Source organism: Jaculus jaculus, chromosome 6, assembly GCF_020740685.1.
Source record: "Jaculus jaculus isolate mJacJac1 chromosome 6, mJacJac1.mat.Y.cur, whole genome shotgun sequence".
NCBI classification, from domain to species: Eukaryota; Metazoa; Chordata; class Mammalia; order Rodentia; family Dipodidae; genus Jaculus; species Jaculus jaculus.
Genome location: NC_059107.1, coordinates 149,181,914 through 149,201,532, shown reverse-complemented (window position 1 = coordinate 149,201,532; position 19,619 = coordinate 149,181,914). Strand labels below are relative to the sequence as shown.

Here is a 19,619-nt window from a genome sequence, read left to right as displayed (position 1 = left end):
ATTTCTCTCTGAGTCTTCTTTCTTTATCTCCAATAAATAAATAAATAAATATTTAAAGTATTTTTTAAGTTAAGTCCAGAGTAACTTTTACAAAAATAAAAGTTCAAAAAGTAGTATCAAATGCTTCAAAAAACCTGCCCATAATTAAAAAATTATTTTATGGGATGTTGAGCTTTGTCAACATAGAAGGAAAGAAGCAACTATGAAATAATGAGTTAGAACAAAAAACTCTGGTTGATAAAAATGGATTTAGGAGGGCTGGGGAGATGGCTCAATGGTTAAGAGTATTTGCCACTTAAGCATGAAGCCCTGTCAAGCCAGACTGTCAGGCTCAATTCCCCAGAACCCACATAAAAAGTTGACCACACACATACCCTCGTCCACATGGAGGTGGGGGCAGAGACTGAAGAATAGCTGGGATCCTTGGTGGAGACCAGCTCTAGGTTAGAGCAGAGACCCCTCCCCACCCGAAGGAAGTAACACAGATAAGAGAACACCTGACATTCTCCTCTGGCCTCTGCATGTACACACATGTGTGCATCTGCACATACACTTGAATATACCACACACATGCTCTACACACAGACTACATGTGCACAAAACACTGGGCTCAGGCTAGTAGTATCATTCTATTATCAGGCAATTTCCTGGTAATTATCTAGACAGCCACTAGCCAGCAGGTCTGTTAATTTCCCACCATCCTTTGAAAAGAGCTTGCAGAGCTTCTGCCTCCTGCCTGTGACCATGCTGCACCCTCTGACTTTGTGAAGGTTGCAGTGTCCTTAGCAAGCAGAAATCCATCATAAAGATCACTGGGCAATGAATAGCTCAGTGCCAGGGTGTCAGGGCCATAGGGGTGGGCAAGTACAAGAGAGGAAAAATAAAAAAGGAGAGGGAGGGCTGGAGAGATGGTTTAGTGTTTGCCTGCAAAGCCAAAGAACCCAGGTTCAATTCCCCAGGACCCACGTTAGCCCGATGCACAAGGGGGCGCTCGCATATGGAATTCGTTTGCAGCAGCTGGAGGACCTGGTGCACCCATTCTCTCTCTCTCTCTCTTTCTCTGTCAACTATAAACAAATAAAAATAAAATATTTTTTTAAAAGGAGAGGGAGATAGAGGGGATCAAAGATGCTTAAAGAGAAGCCACTGAAGCCAATAGCCCTTGCTTTATTTCTCTTCACCACTCACTGTACTGTTTAGCTTACCTCTCTCTGCTGCTTCATGTCTCCCTTCACTAGACTGTGTCCTCTTGTCCTGCCCGGACTATTTTTCCAGCCCACTGTTCTGTATACAGCAGTATCAGCTCAATGTGTGCTTGTTAGATGAGTGAGGCATGAGCAAGCCATGGCCACTTGCTATATGCACTGGGCTGGGCTTTTTAGCACTGGGAAGAAAATATTCTCTAGCTAATAAATGGGGGAAATGAAGGCCCAGAGTCTTAAAAAATTTGCTGAGTCACAGAGCTAGTGCTTATGAAAGTCTGCTATGAAGACAGGTATTAGGATAGAAACAGAAGAGACCACTGTCATATGGTAACCTGCATTTGTCAAATCTGAAAATTCTAAAAAATTCTTGCTTCCTATGAAACTTTTCAAACATACAGAAAAGTAGGAAATTAAGTAGAAAACTATAAATAAATATATAGCTTTATGATATCTTTAGCATTTTTCTGTATTTAAATCAGACATTAAATTTTTTTTTTAAATTTATGTGAGAGAGAGAGAAAGAAAGAGATATAGAATGGGCATATCAGGGCCTCCTGCCACTGCAAACAAACTCCGTACGCATGTGTCATCTTGTGCCTCTGGCTTATGTGGGTCCTGGGGAATCAAACCTGGGTCCTTTGGCTTTGTAGGCAAGTGCCTTAACCGCAAAGCCATCTCTCTAGCCTTAAATCAGACATTTTTAACCGAAGAGAAAGACTAGGTCCCCATGTTCTCTTTTTAATCCCATTCCTCTGTCTGATTATACTTATCTGTGAGTAATCACCATCTTGAATTGATGGTTGTTTACTGCATTTAATACTCTTTACTATGTGTATGTATTTAGATAACCATAAATAGCATACAGTATTGTTTTCTAACTTAGTGAAAGTGGTTATAATATTATATAAAGCTATCAAAAAGTTGCTTTTGGCATTTTTGTGTTTTTAGATCCATCCACACAGCTCTTGTTGGATGGTTAATGTTTGACTATACCACAGTCTATCCATTCTCCTGTTAATGAAATTTAGGTTATTGACAAATTTCACCATTGAAACTGGCTACAATGACTATTTTTACGGCTGTTTCCTGGTGTTTAAGACTAGAACTCAAACTGACAGGGCCCAGGAGTCTTTAGTCATAGGATGTGGTGCTAAATTAACTGTTAGAGTAACTCATATTTTTGTTGGTACTGTATGAAGTACCAGTGGGAAGGGTGTGAAATATTGGTAATGATAATTGACATTACCTTAGTTGTGACCTTTGCCTGTACTTTTATTTTATTTTGTGACAGGGGCTCATGTAGCCTAGGCTGACCTCAAACTTGATATGTAGCTGAGATGACCTTGAACAACGTTTTTTGTAATTTTTAAAAACTATTCTTTTGTTTATTTGCAAGCAGAGAGAGATCAATAAAGAGAAGAGAGACAGAATGGGTGTGCCAGGGCCTCTAGCCACTGCAGACAAACTCCAGAGGCATGCCCCATCTTGTGCATCTGGCTTTATGTAGAAACTGGGGCATTGAACTTGGGTCACTAGGCTTTGCAGGCAAGCGCCTTAACTGCTGAGCCATCTCTCCAACCTGACCCTGAGCTACTGATACTCCTGCTTCTGCCTCTTGAATAACGGGATCTCAGGTATGCACCACCATGGCTGGGTTTATGAATAATGAAATCTCGGGTGTGCACCACCATGTCTGATTTTGTGAATAATGAGATCTCAGGTGTGCACCACCTTGGCTGGTTTTTATGAATAATGAGATCTCGGGTGTGCACCACCATGTCTGGCTTTATGCTGTGCTGGGGGTGAAACTCAGGACTTTCTAAAAGCCAACCACTCTACCAACTGAGCGACATCCCTGGACACATCTCTTGTGATTATTAATTTCAGCTTCCTCTTCTATGTGTTGCCTGGTCTTATTTGCTGCTCATTTTTCTAGGGAGGTATTTTTTTTTAAAAAATTATTTAGAGAGGTATATTATATATCTGGATTTTAATTCTCCAATGGCTATAGGCATTGCAAAATATCTTCACCTTTTCCATGGCTTTTATACTTTATCTTTGTCTATAGTGCTTGTTTAAAAATCCAAATGTTGTCAACCCTAGAATGGCAGCAGTTCCACAAACTGAACCCTGAATATAGGGAAAAAAAATAATTAAGTCACCAAAGACAGTTGAAAAATAAAAATATGAGTACGTTATTTAGAAATGTGAAATTCCCAAGGGAATGAACTGGCAGAATGGGGGCCATTAGCCTTGAAGAATAAGCCTGGGATCAGTAGACATGAGTGTAATTTATAGATTATCCTGCAGGCATCTGAAAGCATAAATTGGATCTGATGCCATTCACCTTATCTTGTTTTAAGATTAAAGGTTAATATTGCCACAGAGCAATTTAAAACATATGTACAAATGCCATTTCTTTGGGAGTTATGTTGGGCTTACAGTGTTAATATGCTCAAAGAAAGGAGTATGGCCAAGCCTTTCACACTGAATCTTGTCATATATTCTTTCACTGACCTTGGAAAACGACATAAGCACAAAAAATTCAAATGTCACTTTTGGCAGTATTTTCCTTCATGTTTTGTCCTTTTTGTGTGTTTCTTTTTGTTCATTTTTAAAATTTATTTATTTGAGAGTGATAGAGAGAGAAAGAGGCAGATAGAGAGAGAGAATGGGTGCGCCAGGGCCTCCAGTCACTGCAAACGAAATCCAGACGCATGCGCCCCTTGCGCATCTGGCTAACGTGGGACCTGGAGAATCAAGCCTCGAACCGGGGTCCTTAGGCTTCACAGGCAAGCGCTTAACCACTAAGCCATCTCTCCAGCCCTGTGTGTTTCTTTTTTCTAAAGAAATGATTTCCTATGGGCTGGAGAGATGGCTTAGCGGTTAAGCGCTTGCCTGTGAAGCCTAAGGACCCAGGTTTGATTCCCCAGGACCCATGTCAGCCAGATATAAAAGGTGGTGCCTGCATCTGGTGTTCATTTACAGTGGTTGAAGGCTCTGGCATGTACATTCTCTCTCTCTCTCTCTCTTAAATAAGTAAAATTAAATTTAAATATTTTTTTAAAATAATGATTTCCTATGAAGGATAACATGTCATATTTTCTCTAAGAAGTTTTAAGAGCTATTTTTGATAATTGTTTTTCATCTAGATGTTTGTTTTGAGAATTGAGGGATGAATTTTATTTATCCTAAAATTCTTGCCCCAGAACATTTCTTCACGAATTTTAATTTCAGTAGTGTCCCATCAGTCATCTATTTAATGCCCTCATCTTACAACAAAGGAAGCAGGGATGGATGAGGTGAAGATAGGCATATACCAGTCTGTCTATGGCAGCTCTGCTGTTTCTTCATTTCATTAGAATTTTATTAGAAAATTCTAAATAAAATCGTCCTGACTACTGAACGGTATAAATTACTTTTCTTCTTCATTTTATTACAAATTATTAAAATTTATTCATTTTATTAAAATACCACACTGTTTTGCTTTATCATAAACCTGATCAGGTAAGCACATCCCTACACCTCACCCTTGCTCACCTTCATGGTCTCTTTGCTATTCTAGATCATTAGCTTTTTCATATGAATTTTGAGATCAGATTGTCCAAATTGAACAAAAAATTAGGCTAGAATTCCATTGACTATATTAATTAATTTGAAAAGAATTAACATTTTTTGAAGTAGAAATTTTTCAAACATGAGCTTTACAGTTGTCTCTTGGGACTGGGGAAATGGCTCAGTGGTTGGAAGCACTTATTTATAAAACCTGCTGGCCAGATGCACAAAGTAGTACAGGCATCTGGAGTTTGTTTGCAGCTGATACAGGCCCTGGTGCACCCATATTCTCTCTCACAAATAGATAAAATATATATATAAAAATAAAATAAAAATTGCCCCTTGAAATGTTTTTTTTTTTTTTTTTGCTTTGATTTTTTGAATTTGTTTTGTTTTGTTTGAAACAGGATCTCACTATGTAGCTTTGGTTGGCCTTGGACTCACTATGTAGCATAGGCTGGACTTGAACGTGTGGCAATCCTCCTACCTCAGCTTCCTGCAAGCTGGGATTACAGTATCAGCCACTATACCTGACAATAAAATCTTGAAGATCTTGAAACAATTGTGTCTAAATTTTTTTCCTAGATACTTGTTAATCTCATTTGCTATATGAATAATGTTATTATTTTTTAAGGTTGGGTATCGAGTTAGTACCAAGAATTCTGGTGATTTTATAAAAAATTGGTAACTGAAGCACCCGGCATAGAGGCACATTGCTTTAATCTCAATACTCAAGAGGCTGCAGGAGGAGGATCCCCAGGAGTTTGAAGGAGTTTTAATGACTTATTTAAAATTCAAATTCTTATATTAATTAGTAGACTCTTTTGCCATTAATTAGCATATCTTTAGACAACTTTGTGTTTTCCTTCTACTTCATATATTTCCTTTGACCATTGATTGGCTGAGACATCTGGGATATGTTTATTAGACAGTCTGAGAATGTATTCCTGACTTTTCATGCCCTAAATGAAAAATATTCTAAATTTCTACTATTTAATGTGATGTTTATTTTAGATTTTTGGATCCTCTTTAATATTAAACACATTCCATTTTATACCTGATTTGCTAAGAGTTTTCTCAAAAATCATACTTGACCCCTCAGTGGTATCAAATACTGTTTCTTCTGTGTCTATAGAGATGCTCATAATAAAATTATTTCTTAATATAATATGTTCTGGATTTTTAAGACTTTGAATGATAGTTTAATTTTTGCCAGAGTCCTATTAATTATGAGATCTGCTACTATTTTATTAGTAATTTTCAGCTATGAAAAGAAATGGTTCAGTCACAATTGTCTTTTCTTTTGTTCTACCAGATTTTGAAATTCAGAGCAGCTTCATAAATGAGATTTATTGCTTTTATTCTTTTATTTTTATTCTATTAAGTACTAATTTTTCATGTATTTTCACAAATTAAGGACTTTTTCTTGTAAGTTTAGGTAAACTTGCCTATAAAATTATTTTTGCCTAATGTTTCTTGAAGGAATGAAACTTTTTCACTTCCTCTATATCTTGTAGTTTTCACCTTCCCAATTATTTCCTAATTTCCTATGCTTCTTTTGTCTTTGCAGTTCTGGGCATCATTTAAATTCTCATAGTCTTCCATTTTTCCTCTGTAAATTATACTTTAGTGCTAATCCCTTAATTTATTTTATACTCATATCCTACATACTTACTATAATATATATGAACATATATTTCTAAAAAAGTCTAATATTTTAAGAGACAAAGACCTCAGCATGCTTTAAATAGTCTTTGATTCATTACCTCTCATAGTATATTTTTTCCTTGAACTTAATTTTACCTTTTTACAAACATACTCAGCTGGGAATGGTGGTCTACAGCTTTAATCTCAGTACTTGGGAAGCTGAGGTAGAAGAATCACTGTGAGTTGGAGGCTAGTGTGTGTGAGAGAGTTTCAGGTTAGCCTGGGCTACAGTGAGACTGCCTCAAAAAAAAACCTCAACACTCAAAGATTAGTTTTTATTTATTTTATTCAGTTTTGTTTGTTTTCAAAGTCTCATATAGCCCAGCCTGGTCCTAAGCGCCTTATGTAGCCAAGGATGACCTTGAACTCCTGATCCTATTGCCTTCACCTCCCAAGTGGTGGAATTTCAGGTATGCACTACCATGACCGGAAGGCTTCATGCTCAGTAGACAAGTGTTCTAACAACTGAGTCACATACTCACCCCAGCTTTAAAATTAAACACAAAGTCAATTAAATTTGTGTACATACTTAAAAATTTCTCTCGTGTGAAAATAGGGCCCTCAAATTCTTTGACATTCCCTTCATTGAAAACCAAGGTAAAGGTGGCTGTCATTACTTGGACCAGCAGAGTGCGAGGGAAGAAGTTACACTGTATCTGAGATTAGATCTTAAGAGGGGTCTGCACCTTGGGACAGTCACTTGTAGACCCGAGCCACCAAATTCTGACCCCCAGAATCTGTGGAGAAAATGAGACCATTGCTATAGTCCTCAAGCTTTGGGCAATTTGTTTGACAACAGTCGTAACCAGAAAATTGTTGTTCTTCTCTAGCTTCTTGGGGTATTCTCTTCTTGTTCAAATGCATCTATGCCTTGTTTGATGAAGTTGTGTCTTTGCATGGGTAAGCATGGATGTCTGTGTGCCACAGTGTGCATGTGGGATTGGAGGACAACTTCTGGGTGTTGGGTCCTCACCTTCCACCTTGTCTGAGGTAAGATCTTCTTGTGGTTCACTGCTAGCTGGTCCCCCAAATTTGGGATTCTCCTGTCTCTGCCTCCCTTCTGCTGTAAGTGTGCTGGGATGCCAGACACTCCCACCATGAGTCTAGGTTTATGTAGGTTCTGGGGATTTGAACTTATGGCCTTCAGACTTTAACACTAAGCCTTCTTCCCTGCCCAGTATCACTATTACTTTTTAACTGAAGATCAGTGGGTGCCACATTCTCTTAGTCTCTGTATAACTAAATATCTTTGTCTGCTCTCACTCTTGAATAAGTTGGCAGATTTTGTACAGAACGCCTAAAAGATACTATTCCTTTGTCTTCTGGCATCTGTTAGTACTTGTGACAGTTGTGATTGCTCTTTTATCTTGTAGTTTTACATTTTATACTTTAATACTGACATCAGTGTGGATAAAATAAAGTTGTCCAGCCTTTTTGTGCCATGCATCTGAGCCAGGGCAGCTGTGGACCCCTGAGTAAGTGTAGGCTTTGAGGTCAGGCAGATCAAATGAAAAAGTACCTAATATAAGGTTCAAAATCTATTAGGCCTTCCGTAAATGTTGCCTTGTTGTTCTTTCTGGTTCTGAACCTCAGAAAGGAAGACAAGGTAAGGCAACGAGGGTGCCCACTTGAGCATGAGAAGGATCCCAGTGCCTGGCAGAACACATTCTGTCACCTCGCTGTGAGTCCCCAGCAAGTCCTCCTCCTCTCCACGTCACTGCTTCCTCTCTGAATACGGGAAGACAACTCCTGTTGCCTAGGACTTAGGAGGGCCTGAGGGGCAGCAGGAACAGTCTTGTGATGTGATTAGCAAGGTCTGTGTGATGGAGAGCCAGCCAGACCAGAACATCTAAGTATGAAGAAGCAGTATGAAAGACTCAGTGTGGTCACCAGGTCTGAAAGCAGCTCCCTGGCAGATGCACGGGGCCTCCAGGGCCCTGCCTAGGCAAGTATGTTCTGCTGCAAGCCCAGAAAACATGCACAGTGGGTGACCCCTGGAAGTGATAGGAAATGCCCCAGTTTTCACACTACTGCTGCTTTGCAAACTGTTCTATGCTGAAGCACTTCAGGGACTAGTATTTCCTTCCAGATGTTCAAAACAGTGAAATAAACAGATATTTAGTACAAGCTCAGAATGAAAGGTAAGAGTCCTCGGCTGGGCCTATATAGCATATCAACTAAAATCAGATGGGTTCACTTATATGAGTGAAGTTTTTTTTTTTTAGTGAGAAACCGTAATTGGCTCAACTCCATCAGAACTAAAAGCTCATTTTATGTTACCTTTCCTGACTAATTCTGTTAGAAACACTGCTTATAGCAGAAACTACTTTATTCACAGCATAGGCTTTTTCAGCAAGGAAATGGTGAGAAGGAAATAAGGAGAAAAAAGGAGTGAGCTACCTTTGAGAGAGGCGGTTCTGGGAAGAGCTGATGGAGTCTGTAACCGGCTCCTCTGGCATCCCACACGATCGTTGTGATGGTCAGCCTGCTGCTCTGGCACTTGTATAAGCCTGGCGCCACTCACAGTGCCCAGGACCGTGTGGGAGTTGTAAGATACACAGAGCTGGCCCCTGAGGCTAGGGGAAGGGGCCAGGGAACAGAGGGCTCTTTTTCCTAATTAGCTGTTTTCATACAGGGAACACATGACCCAAACACAGCCACCAACTGGCTCTCTGACATACAGACAGAAAGGGGGGAGCTGGGCTTTTGTCTGCTGCAAATTCTTTCAACTTGCCTGTCACCCCAAGCTGCAAAACTCAACAATGAGTCAGATGAGCTGGACCATTTCAGACCATTTGTTTAAATGGACTTAGAGGCAGGTATTGTTTCAACCTCTCAAGGTTTCACTTTTTTTTTTTCCTATTGGCCTGAGCTTCCAGCCATCCTAAAATAGTGTGTGATTCAAGAAGAAAGAAATACATTTTAGAGAGACATACTTCTCAGTAATAAATCTAAGCCATTCATAAACCCCATTTTGTCCAAATTTCCAGTTTTACATTGACTAGCAGCTCAGTAAAAACAAATGAACTACAAGGAATATTACAAAGGAATCAGCCTTCAGCCTAAGGGGTGGTAAGCCCGGCAGCATGCTTACATACCAGTCAACAAACTGAAAAGTAAAAGATATAGCCAGGAATGGGGGCTGGTGGGGGTTGTGAGTGGGGGTGGTCCATGTATATTTGTGTGTGATAGCATTGAATCTTTCATTCTCAAGCAATGAGAAAACAATCACTATATTGTTCATCTGTTCGCTTAAGTGAAAGCATTTACACATATGCGATTTCCCTAGAGCTACAGGTAACATGTGCTAACGCTAACCACATTGAACTGGAAGTCATCAAAATGCCCCATATGATGGCACTGCCCAGGTAGCACGTCCAGAACTTTTTGTAATCTGCTCAAAGAGAATCCCATCTGCAGTTGTGGTACAGGCAGGTCCTGAGGACTTTCAATGCTGAGATTAAAGAGATCTATAACAAAACGCCAGTTTTTCATGCACAGGGTTAAGGAAAAAAAAAATCACTTCCTAGTTTGGTACAACTGAAAAATGGTGACAAGACCATAAAATGCTAGGCAGAAAAGTGTCAAATTAAACCCAGGACAAAAACCTCGAGCTGATTGGCTTAATTGGAGATTATGAAAAACAAAACCACATCTCGACTTGCAGAGGAAAACAGCCGAAGCAACTACCCAGAAAATGTACCGATGGCCCTTTGCAGAAATGCCTGGAAAGCGTTCTGGGATTTTGAATGTCCAGATAATAACTACTGGGACTCCACTTCCCTTTGCTAATAATGACCTGGACTCAATGCATACTTCTTTCTGCTGAGAAGTAGCAAACTGTGACCTATAAGCAGCATAGCATCTGCACCGAGCTGGGTATCAGGCTTCTGCTGACAGAGACAGGACCTGGGGCAGAGAGTTCAATCCCTGACCCACTAGAGTATAGCAGGTGAGGACTTAGGTTCCTCCTGGAGGAGATGAAAACCCAAAGGATAAGGAAAACAAACAGGAAAATGAGTACAAAAGCCCCCTTCCTAGGGAGTAGACCATCATGCATTTTTAAGGAAATATTGATCAAAGTTAAAATTTCAGGGCTGGAGAGATTGCTCAGTGGTTAAGATGCTTGCCTGCAAAGTCTAACGAGCTGGGTTCAATTCCCTAGTACCCACATAAAGCCAGATTCACAGTGGTGCATGCATCAGGAGTTTGTTTGACACATCCATTCTCCCTTTTTCTATCTCTGCTTGCAAAGAAATAAATGAAAATGTTTAAAGACTAAATTTTTAAAAAGTTTCAATCATTTGACAACTGGGGGGAAAAAAAAAACAATCAAGGTCAACGAGAAACGTAGCAGCCAGGAGTGTCAATCTGGCCATCTGCAAATACTTGAAACTGGAGGCATCATCCATGCCTGGTCTTGGAACAGCCATGGTCATGGAGTTCCGCAAATTTCCCCAAGGAGCAGTGGGCACTGGGGACATCTGGCGAAAAGAGCTCCCAGCTAAAGACTCGGCTCATCCTTTCTGTTTCTCACCTTTACCGTGCAATGTCCTTTTGCTCTCTGAAAGTCCTAACATACCCCACCCCCAGTCCTGTTAACAGATGCATTGCAGACTGGTGTACTTGTGGCCACAGAGACAGCACATGTTACTGTGGCTGACTGCGCTGAAGTGTGTGCATATGGACACGGGAAGTCCTGGGGTAGCCTTACCAAAGCTGGGGGCACTGTGCAAGGTCATGTCCCGGATCACCCTTGTGCCAAAACAAGACCACATCAACAGGAACTGCTGGGCCACTTTCTTCAGGGACCCTTGTCTCTTGGCAGCCACCTATAAGAAAGTGCATGGCCTTAATGCTTCCTTTATTACTGTCTCTTTGAAAGATGTCAGGAAGGATTATAGGTCTCCAAATTCAGTATGGTGGACTAATTCTTTTTGACTTTTTATTTCTAGGAGCAAACATATACAGAAAACTGAAACCAGATTCTAAGATACAAAGCACATAATAGGTAAAGAAACCGTGACCCAGGTGAATCAGGGACAAGAGACTGAGAGTTCTGCCTCCTAGGGTTGGAGTCAGGCCTCCCCTCAGAACTCTGAGTTTTATGGCTGCTGAGAAAATCAGCATATCTCACTGTGGGGCTCTGTGTTGTCTGGGTGCTCACAAAGATGTGCAACCACCTGTGGGATCTGTGGCTGCCCATCTGCTCTGGCTTACCAACCTTCACAACGCATCGGTCCACCATGGTATCCAGCCACTCAACGTAGGATTCGATGGGTGACTGCTCCTCCAGCAGATGGTCAAACTCCTGGTACACTGCAACAAAATCAGAGTCCCACTTACCCCACTGCAGCTGGGTTTCCCTAGAGGTATGCCTTAAAGGCATAGCGAACTGGACCATTTGGGTCTTTGCGATCTAGCCAAGAGGAAATTCTTTCAAACCTTTCCCGTGCTTCTCCCAAGCAGGAGCCATCACTCCTCACGTGGCTGTCATATATGTGTCTCTCTTATAGTCTGTGCCCCGTCTTTATTGTACCACTGGCACACTGGGTGACGGTGAAGTGTGACGTCTCCTTGCTAGTTTTTTGTCTGATGCCATTGTCTAGTGCATTATCTGTGTCACAGCTGTCACTCCCTAAATCCTTGCTTAGTGACTCCGCCCGGGGTACTGCTGTTGTCTTGCTGTCTGTGAGGTGACGGAGCACACGTGATGCTTCAAATGTCTCTGGATAACAACTGCATCAGGCAGTGCTTAGTATGTAGAAGGCGCCGACTATGTGTTTACGGAACGAGACCATTGGTGCTTCCCGCTTTCCAGCCTGTCTTCAGTTTCAGTTCAGTCAGGAAATTGAACACGGAAGTGCTTTGGAATCACTGAAGGAAGATGGTATATCCGGTGGACATCTCCAACTGAAACATCTTTTCACTGCATGTTTTTGGGTGTGGTGTTTCTATGTGAGGAGCTTAAATCATTCAAACCACAGTTCTAGACCTCTACATTTCTCTTGTCTACATGAGTCTAAGCAGTCTTTTGCTGCAAAGAACCAGCCAGTTTACTATTTTACTAAGTTGGTAATTGCTCTAAGGGGCCAGAAGGCCCTAACACTGCACATTGATGAACTTCAAAAGTCATTTAGAGCTGGGCGTGGTGGCACATACCTTTAATCCCAGCCCTTGGGAGGCAGAGGTAGGAGGATTTTCATGAGTTTGAGGCCAGCCTGAGACTACATAGTGAATTCCAAGTTAGCCTGAACTAGAGTGAGACCCTGCCTCGAAACAAAACAAAACAAAAAAGTCATTTAGGGGCTGGAGAGATTGGTTAGTGGTTAAGGCACTTCCCTGCAATGCCGAATGACCCAAGTTCAATTCTCCAGTACTCATGTAAGCCAGATGTACAAGGCGGCACAAGCATCTGGAGCGCATCTTCAATTCAGTGGCTAGAGGCCCTGGTGCACTCATTCTCTCGTTCTCTCTCTCTGCCTCTGTCTCTCAAACAAATAAATAAAATATTAAAAAGTCATTTAATTTATCTTTCTCATTTTATAGATGTAGTGGTACATTTTTTTTCTTTTTGGAGATAAGGTCTCATTTTAGTCCAGGCTGACCTGGAACTCACTCTGTATCTCCAGGCTGGCTTCAAACTCACAGCCATCCTCCTACCTAGACCTCCTTGTGTACTGGGATTAAGTCATGTGCCACCACGCCTGGCTGTATGGCTACATCTTAATGAGATTAACCAGTCTGCTTAAAGCCAGAAAGCAGATGAGGGACAGAACAGAGCCTGGATTCAGGTCTCTGGATGTCACTTCAGGTTCTTCATAACGCTGCCTGTGTCTGGACCACGTGCTTCAGTTGATGATGGTGATGATGACAAAACTGCTAACACGTGCCAACACCAGGCACTCTTTCCCATGACCTACGTGGACACACAGAGTCACCCTTGTAGTTAACCTGGGGACAGCCCTTTGCGGGTGGACGCCATGGGGCCACAGCTGTGTCGTGGTCTCCGTTTGACCCCAGAGCCTAGGACCACCTGGTACAAAGCAGATGCTCCAGTGTTTGTTGAGTGCATAGAGGAGTTAATTATCCCCATCTTACCAATAAGCAACTCAAGAACTACAATATGAGTAACTTTGCAAAGGCTTCACAGATAGTGAATAGCAGAGTTGGGGTTCAAACTAGCCTGGCTCACATGTTTGCCTCCTAACCACTTCGCTAGATAAGGACTACACAGTAAGTTAAGCATGGGATGCCGTCTCATTTAATCATGCTGCATTATTTTCCTTTTACAGAATTCAAAACCAAGGTTACCATGCACTGGAACCAAGGTTCAAATCAAGATCTTCAAGGCAATCCAGTTCCATTCTCTTATTGAGATGTCCCTTGACAGTCTAATACAGGCTCCCACACCAGCATTGCAGGCTTGAAACCTAAGGTGAGTCAAATATTCCCAGCCAGGCTCTACCTCACAGAGGTGTTGGTGGCCCTGACAGTGAGACCGTGTGGATCTGCCAACTGTTTGTAAGGAAAGTACAACTGAGCAGACAGTTGCCCCCAGCTGTCTAGTTGAGAGGTACTGGGGTGGTACCCATTCTTTTCTCAATCTCCACTTCCTGGCACTGGGTCAACATAGCACTGTCCTCTTTAGCAAGATGCAGCACAGTTGTAAATTACTTCAACTTCCGGTTTGCTGTGAACTCCGAACTGCACGTGGGAAGGGCAGCACCTATCTTAGTCAATGCTCTTTGCCCGCCTTCTAACACAGAGCCCAACCCAGGACAGGCATTCGGTGAAGACCAGCTTGGTTGAACTGCACCATCTCACTTTCTTCCCCAGAAGAATATAATCTCAGCTTCAAAGGGCACCATTCCGCCCTGAATCGAAGGGAGCTTGAAGAGAAAGCCTAGAAGCTTCTTCAGCGGAGACAAGGTCAGTGGTGACTTCCATGTTGCTCCAGCACAGGAGCCTGGCCCCGTCAACTACCTCTGCTGAGTGTGTTTTTGCCTAGTTCACACTTTTCCTTCCCCACAAGAGGCTCAGAGGGGAAGAGGGAACCCAGTGTGAAGTTGCTATGTGTGGTGGCCAAACTAAGAAATAGGGTCACTCTGGTAAATTTTTACTCCTTTGGGGGGGGGGGTATTTTTTGAAGTAGGGTTTTGCTCTAGCTCAGGCTGACCCAAAATTCACTATATAGTCTCAGGCTGTCCTCAAACTTATGGTGATCCTTGTACCTCTTGTCTCCCAGATACTGGGATTAAAGGCGTGTGCCACCATGCTTGACAATTTTTACTCTTTTTAATCCCCTTGGACATTACTAGATGCCTGCCTATTCCATGTCTGGCCCTGTCCACGGACTTGATGGTGTGCTTGTGGACGGGGACTGACCCATGTGGTCTTCCACCGAAACACCGGCATATGCAGCTGGCCTCAGGGTGACACACTCTGAGACAGGCAGAGAGCTCTAGTTTCCATTTTCTGTGTCACTTCTCAGCAGTATGTCTAGCATCCAGGCTCATATGTGGGGTCTTTTGTATGACATTGTGTCTTGCCCAGTTGCACCAGCCATGCTGACACATACCGTCTCAGTCACTCAGCCCTCCTGTCTGGGGTGCTCCATTTAACAAGAACCATAAGGACAAGATCCAAGAAAAGGACAGGTGGGACACTTAAACACTTACCAAGATGACTTTTCTTCCTTTCAAGAACAAAAATGGGCTGAGGAGATGGTTCAGGTTCGACAGTGCTTGTTGTTCAAGCACGAGGACCCGAGCTTGAAGTCCCAGCACCCGTGTAAAAGCTGGGGGTAGTGGCTTGTGCCTTTCGCTAGGGAAGCAGAGATAGAAAGACCCCCGGGGTGCGCCAGCTAGCTCATCTAACCAGGTTGGTGAGAGACCCTATTTCAAAGAATGAGGTGAGAACGCTTGAGGAAGATACCTGATGTTGTGTGGTCATGGCTGAGGTTAAGGCGATGGGCTTAGAAGATACCCGAAGTTGATCTCTGGACTCCACAGGCAAGTACATACCCATGCACGCATACTCACACGCAGGGTCCATACACACATAAACATGCGTGCACACACACACACACACACACACACACACACACACACGCACACACACACACGAACAGAAGGACAGCAGCCCCGGCGGGACGCCTTACGCTGGATGATGAGTCGGCGGTGCTCGTCCCTGGAGTCCTCCATGGTGTAGAGGGTCTGCTTGGTGATGCTGTTCAGGTCTACGTTCCTCCAGTCCTCCAGCATCTGGAACGTGATGTCTGCACTGTGGATCACTGTTCGAGAGGCCTGGAATCCAATCCAACCAGTTGATGAGCTCATGGACTGTGAGGTGGAAACCTTCCCACTGCTTCTTTTTAGGCCATTTGAATGACTCTGCTACTAATACCTTGTAAACTACTCTAAGATGCAAGGAAACTCAATTTCAGGAAAATTGCAGGTGACTTTGTAACTCAGAAGACCCAGACACTGTTTCCTCCTAGAAACAGTGGCCCACGTTAGACCCAAGTGTGCCGTCCCACCCCCTTTGGTTTTGAGTCTGGCAAACAAGGGGATGAAACCAGAGATCTGTCAGCTCTGTGATGCAAACTGGAAGGTGGGGGCTGTGCCTTTAATAAGCCATATGTGTCCAGTGCTTGAGAAGTGACAGGGTCTAATTTAGGAATTATTCTTGCTAGCTGTGGCCTATTGATAGACTTAACAACAGAAATTTCACAATATGTATTTTTCATATAATGGCTTATCATGCATCTTACGCCTTTTTGTTTTGTTTTGTTTTTCAAGGTAGGGTCTCATTCTAGCTCAAGCTGACCTAGAATTCACTCTAGTCTCAGGGTGGCCTCGGACTCACTGCAGTCCTTCTACCTCTGCCACCCGAGTCCTGGGATTAAAGGCATGCACCACTACGCCCAGCTACATTTTAGGCTTTTGCTTTCTGATTCTTTTTTATTTAACTAAGAGCATTGAAAAATTGTGAACAACTGAGGTAGAGGAAAACAAAACTATACTACAAGACACAGTAGTTTCTCTCTCTCACACACATATGTGATGTCTTCAGCAAACCCTTGATAGTGAACTTAAATTTACAAGTCAGAGAAATACTTGGAGCAGCATCAGCAAGTTGGAACAATGCTGAGCAAAGCAAAGCAAATCATATCCAGGATCACTTCCTTTACGTGTTTTCAAGTTGCCTTTAAGTAAAATTTAAAAAATATTTAAAATACACAAGGACAGTGTAGGTCAAATGCCTGTGAATTTCTAGAAAAAAAAGGTAAATACTGAGAACCCCGTGCTATCCGTAGCCTATCCAAGCAGTAGGAAAATCCCACTTAAATAATTGAAGGTCAAAGAGGCCCCGAATATGTGAGTTGCATCAGCTTCTGATAAGTGGTAATGAAAAAAAAAAGCCAACATAAAGGTCAGATGCTCTGATTCAAACCTGCCTGGTTTATACCCGGCCTTGGCTGCTGGTGGGCCAGTAAACCCGTCTGCTTCTTGGTCTATCAATTGGAGATGCAATGGCATCTGTCTCTTAAGAAGGCTGCTGTTGGGCTGGAGAGATGGCTTAGCAGTTAAGCGTTTGCCTATGAAGCCTAAGGACCCCGGTTCGAGGCTCGGCTCCCCAGGTCCCACGTTAGCCAGATGCACAAGGGGGCGCACGCGTCTGGAGTTCGTTTGCAGAGGCTGGAAGCCCTGGCGCGCCCATTCTCTCTCTCTCCCTCTATCTCTCTTTCTCTCTGTGTCTGTTGCTCTCAAATAAATAAATAAAAATTAAAAAAAAAAAAAGAAGGCTGCTGTTGAGGTCCCTTGAGGTGACTGAAAAGGTGGGGGGCTGGAGAAATGGCTTCGCAGTTAAGGCACTTGCCTGCAAAGCCAAAGGACCATGGTTCGATTCCCCAGGACCCATGTAAGCCAGATGCACAAGGTGGCACATGCATCTGGAGTTCCTTTGCAGTGGCTGGAGGCCCTGGTGTGCTCATTCTCTCTCTCTCTCCCCCTCTTTCTCAAATAAATAAATAAAAATAAAATATTTTTTAAAAGTGTCAGGTGGAGCAGAGGGAGAGATGCTCAATGAAAATAGCTACTGTTGTCCAGGTCACTGGCTGTTCTTCCCCCACCTTGCCTGAGCGATCCTGCTGTCGTGGTGCTGCAGCCTCGTGTCTACCCACAGAAAGGCCTCTCTGCCCACTTTGTCTCAATTGACTATTTAGATATTCTGTGCTTTGTTATTTTCTATTTCCACACTGCTTCCTTAACCACACTCATCATCGTTTCATGGATGACTTTTTTTTTTTTTTTTTTGGTCTTGCTCTAGCCCAGGTTGACCTAGAATTCACTATATGGTCTCAGGCTGGCGTAGAACTCACAGCCATCCTCCATCTCCCAAGTGATGGGATGAAAGGCGTGCCCCACCATGCCCAGCCAGCATTTTTTTTCTTCTGCTGTGGGCAGGTACCACTAAGCCTAGTGTCTGACATGAAGCAAGCACTCAAAATATTCTGTGGAATGAATGGTTGAGACATGAGTGCCAAGTTGCTTGCCTGCTTAATGTATCTGAAAGAGCCTGAATATTTGGGGGAGTCTTTGGTTGGGTCTTGTTTAGTCTGACTTGCTGTGGGTGTGTGTTTGGGAACGCTTACTGGGTTATTAGCTCAGATGTTCCGTGGTGTTTCTTTCCCTGCGCTAACCCTGGCCCAGCGCTCCGGCTGGTCAAGGAATGTGTCTGAGGACTGTCCAGTGAAGGTGGAAAGGTGGCATTTGCCAGCTAAATTGGGTAACGTCTGTGCGTACCGAGTAGAGAGGTGACGAATGCACACACAGGAGTGCCACACACAGTTGTAGACGTGGGCGTGATGCCTGCATGTGCACGGAAAGGGCAGAGCCAGAAAGCACCCGAGCCCCAGAGGAGAGCAGTTCTCAAATGGGAGGCACGGCACCCGACAGTGAGAGGACTGGGCTGGTGTGCACCCTCGGAAACACAAAGCAAGGCAGTTTCCTGAGATGGCTTAGCGGTTAAGCGCTTGCCTGTGAAGCCTAAGGACCCCGGTTCGAGGCTCGGTTCCCCAGGTCCCACGTTAGCCAGATGCACAAGGGGGCGCACGCGTCTGGAGTTCGTTTGCAGAGGCTGGAAGCCCTGGCGCGCCCATTCTCTCTCTCTCCCTCTACCTGCCTTTCTCTCTGTGTCTGTCGCTCTCAAATAAATAAATAAAAAATTTAAAAAAAAAAAAACCTAGCTTCCTCCCCGAGTTCCATTCATCTGCCAGGCTCGACCATCTCTACAAGTCTAAGAAGCTGCCTCTGTTGAAGGTAAAGAAATCTGGAAGGTTTCCTGCTGTCCCCAAACCTACCCTTGTGCTTTTTTTTTTTTTTTTTTTTTTTGAGATAGGGTCTCACTCTAGCCCAGGCTGACCTGGAATTCACTATGTAGTCTCAGGGTGTTCTCGAACTCATGGCGATCCTCCTACCTCTGCCTCCCAAGTGCTGGGATTAAAGGCATGCGCCACCACGCCCGGCTTAATCCTTGTGCTTTTTTTGTGCAGGAGCAGGACAGGAACTGTGAGGTGTGGGGTGAGGGATCGTTTTATACTTCCTGAAGTCCATTCTAGAGAAGCCACCCTCTCACCTTTAACCAGATAACCAGCACCAGTCTGGAACCAGGCAGCACTTTATGGGGGACTGCACATGTGAACATATGAAGGGGCGGCAGGTGGACCAGCTTTGAGAGAGGGAGAGAGAGGAGGAGGAGGAGGAGGAGGAGGACAGAGTACACGCTGGAGAGTACACTGAAAGAAGTTGGGTCCAGCCGGGCGTGGTGGCGCACGCCTTTAATCCCAGCATTCGGGAGGCAGAGGCAGGAGGATCGCTGAGAGTTCGAGCCCACCCTGAGACTACAGAGTGAATTTCAGGTCAGCCTGAGCCAGAGTGAGACCCTACCTTAAAAAAAAAACCAAAAAAAAAAAAAAGAAAGAAGTTGGGTCCATCCAGCTGACACTACCCCAGGGAATATTCCCGCCAGGGCAAGTAGCCCACTCCTAGGAGTTTCTACCCATAACTTGGGTGTTTAACTGTCATGTCCTATCTCAATCGCTGGAGATCAAGTTGAACAAAATTTCCACTGTGCACAAGTCACACA

The 19,619-nt window shown here is 43.4% G+C and overlaps 1 protein-coding gene and 1 long non-coding RNA gene across 2 annotated transcripts in view; one reads left to right on the top strand and one right to left on the bottom strand.

Annotated features, from left to right (window-relative positions):
- The window catches only part of Rfx4 (regulatory factor X4), a 185,243-nt gene that overhangs the window by 30,443 nt on the left and 135,181 nt on the right, over positions 1–19,619 (bottom strand). The window contains exons 11-13 of the mRNA XM_004650240.2: positions 15,631–15,775; positions 11,692–11,786; positions 11,182–11,299 (exon numbers count right to left, since the gene is read on the bottom strand). Coding sequence (XP_004650297.1) covers positions 11,182–11,299; positions 11,692–11,786; positions 15,631–15,775 — 358 coding nt within the window. The remainder of the gene's footprint in view (positions 1–11,181; positions 11,300–11,691; positions 11,787–15,630; positions 15,776–19,619) is intronic.
- Positions 1–19,619, top strand: part of LOC123461443 — a 40,815-nt gene that overhangs the window by 17,507 nt on the left and 3,689 nt on the right. The window contains exons 2-3 of the long non-coding RNA XR_006637693.1: positions 13,763–13,905; positions 14,236–14,399. This is a non-coding gene — a long non-coding RNA (uncharacterized LOC123461443). The remainder of the gene's footprint in view (positions 1–13,762; positions 13,906–14,235; positions 14,400–19,619) is intronic.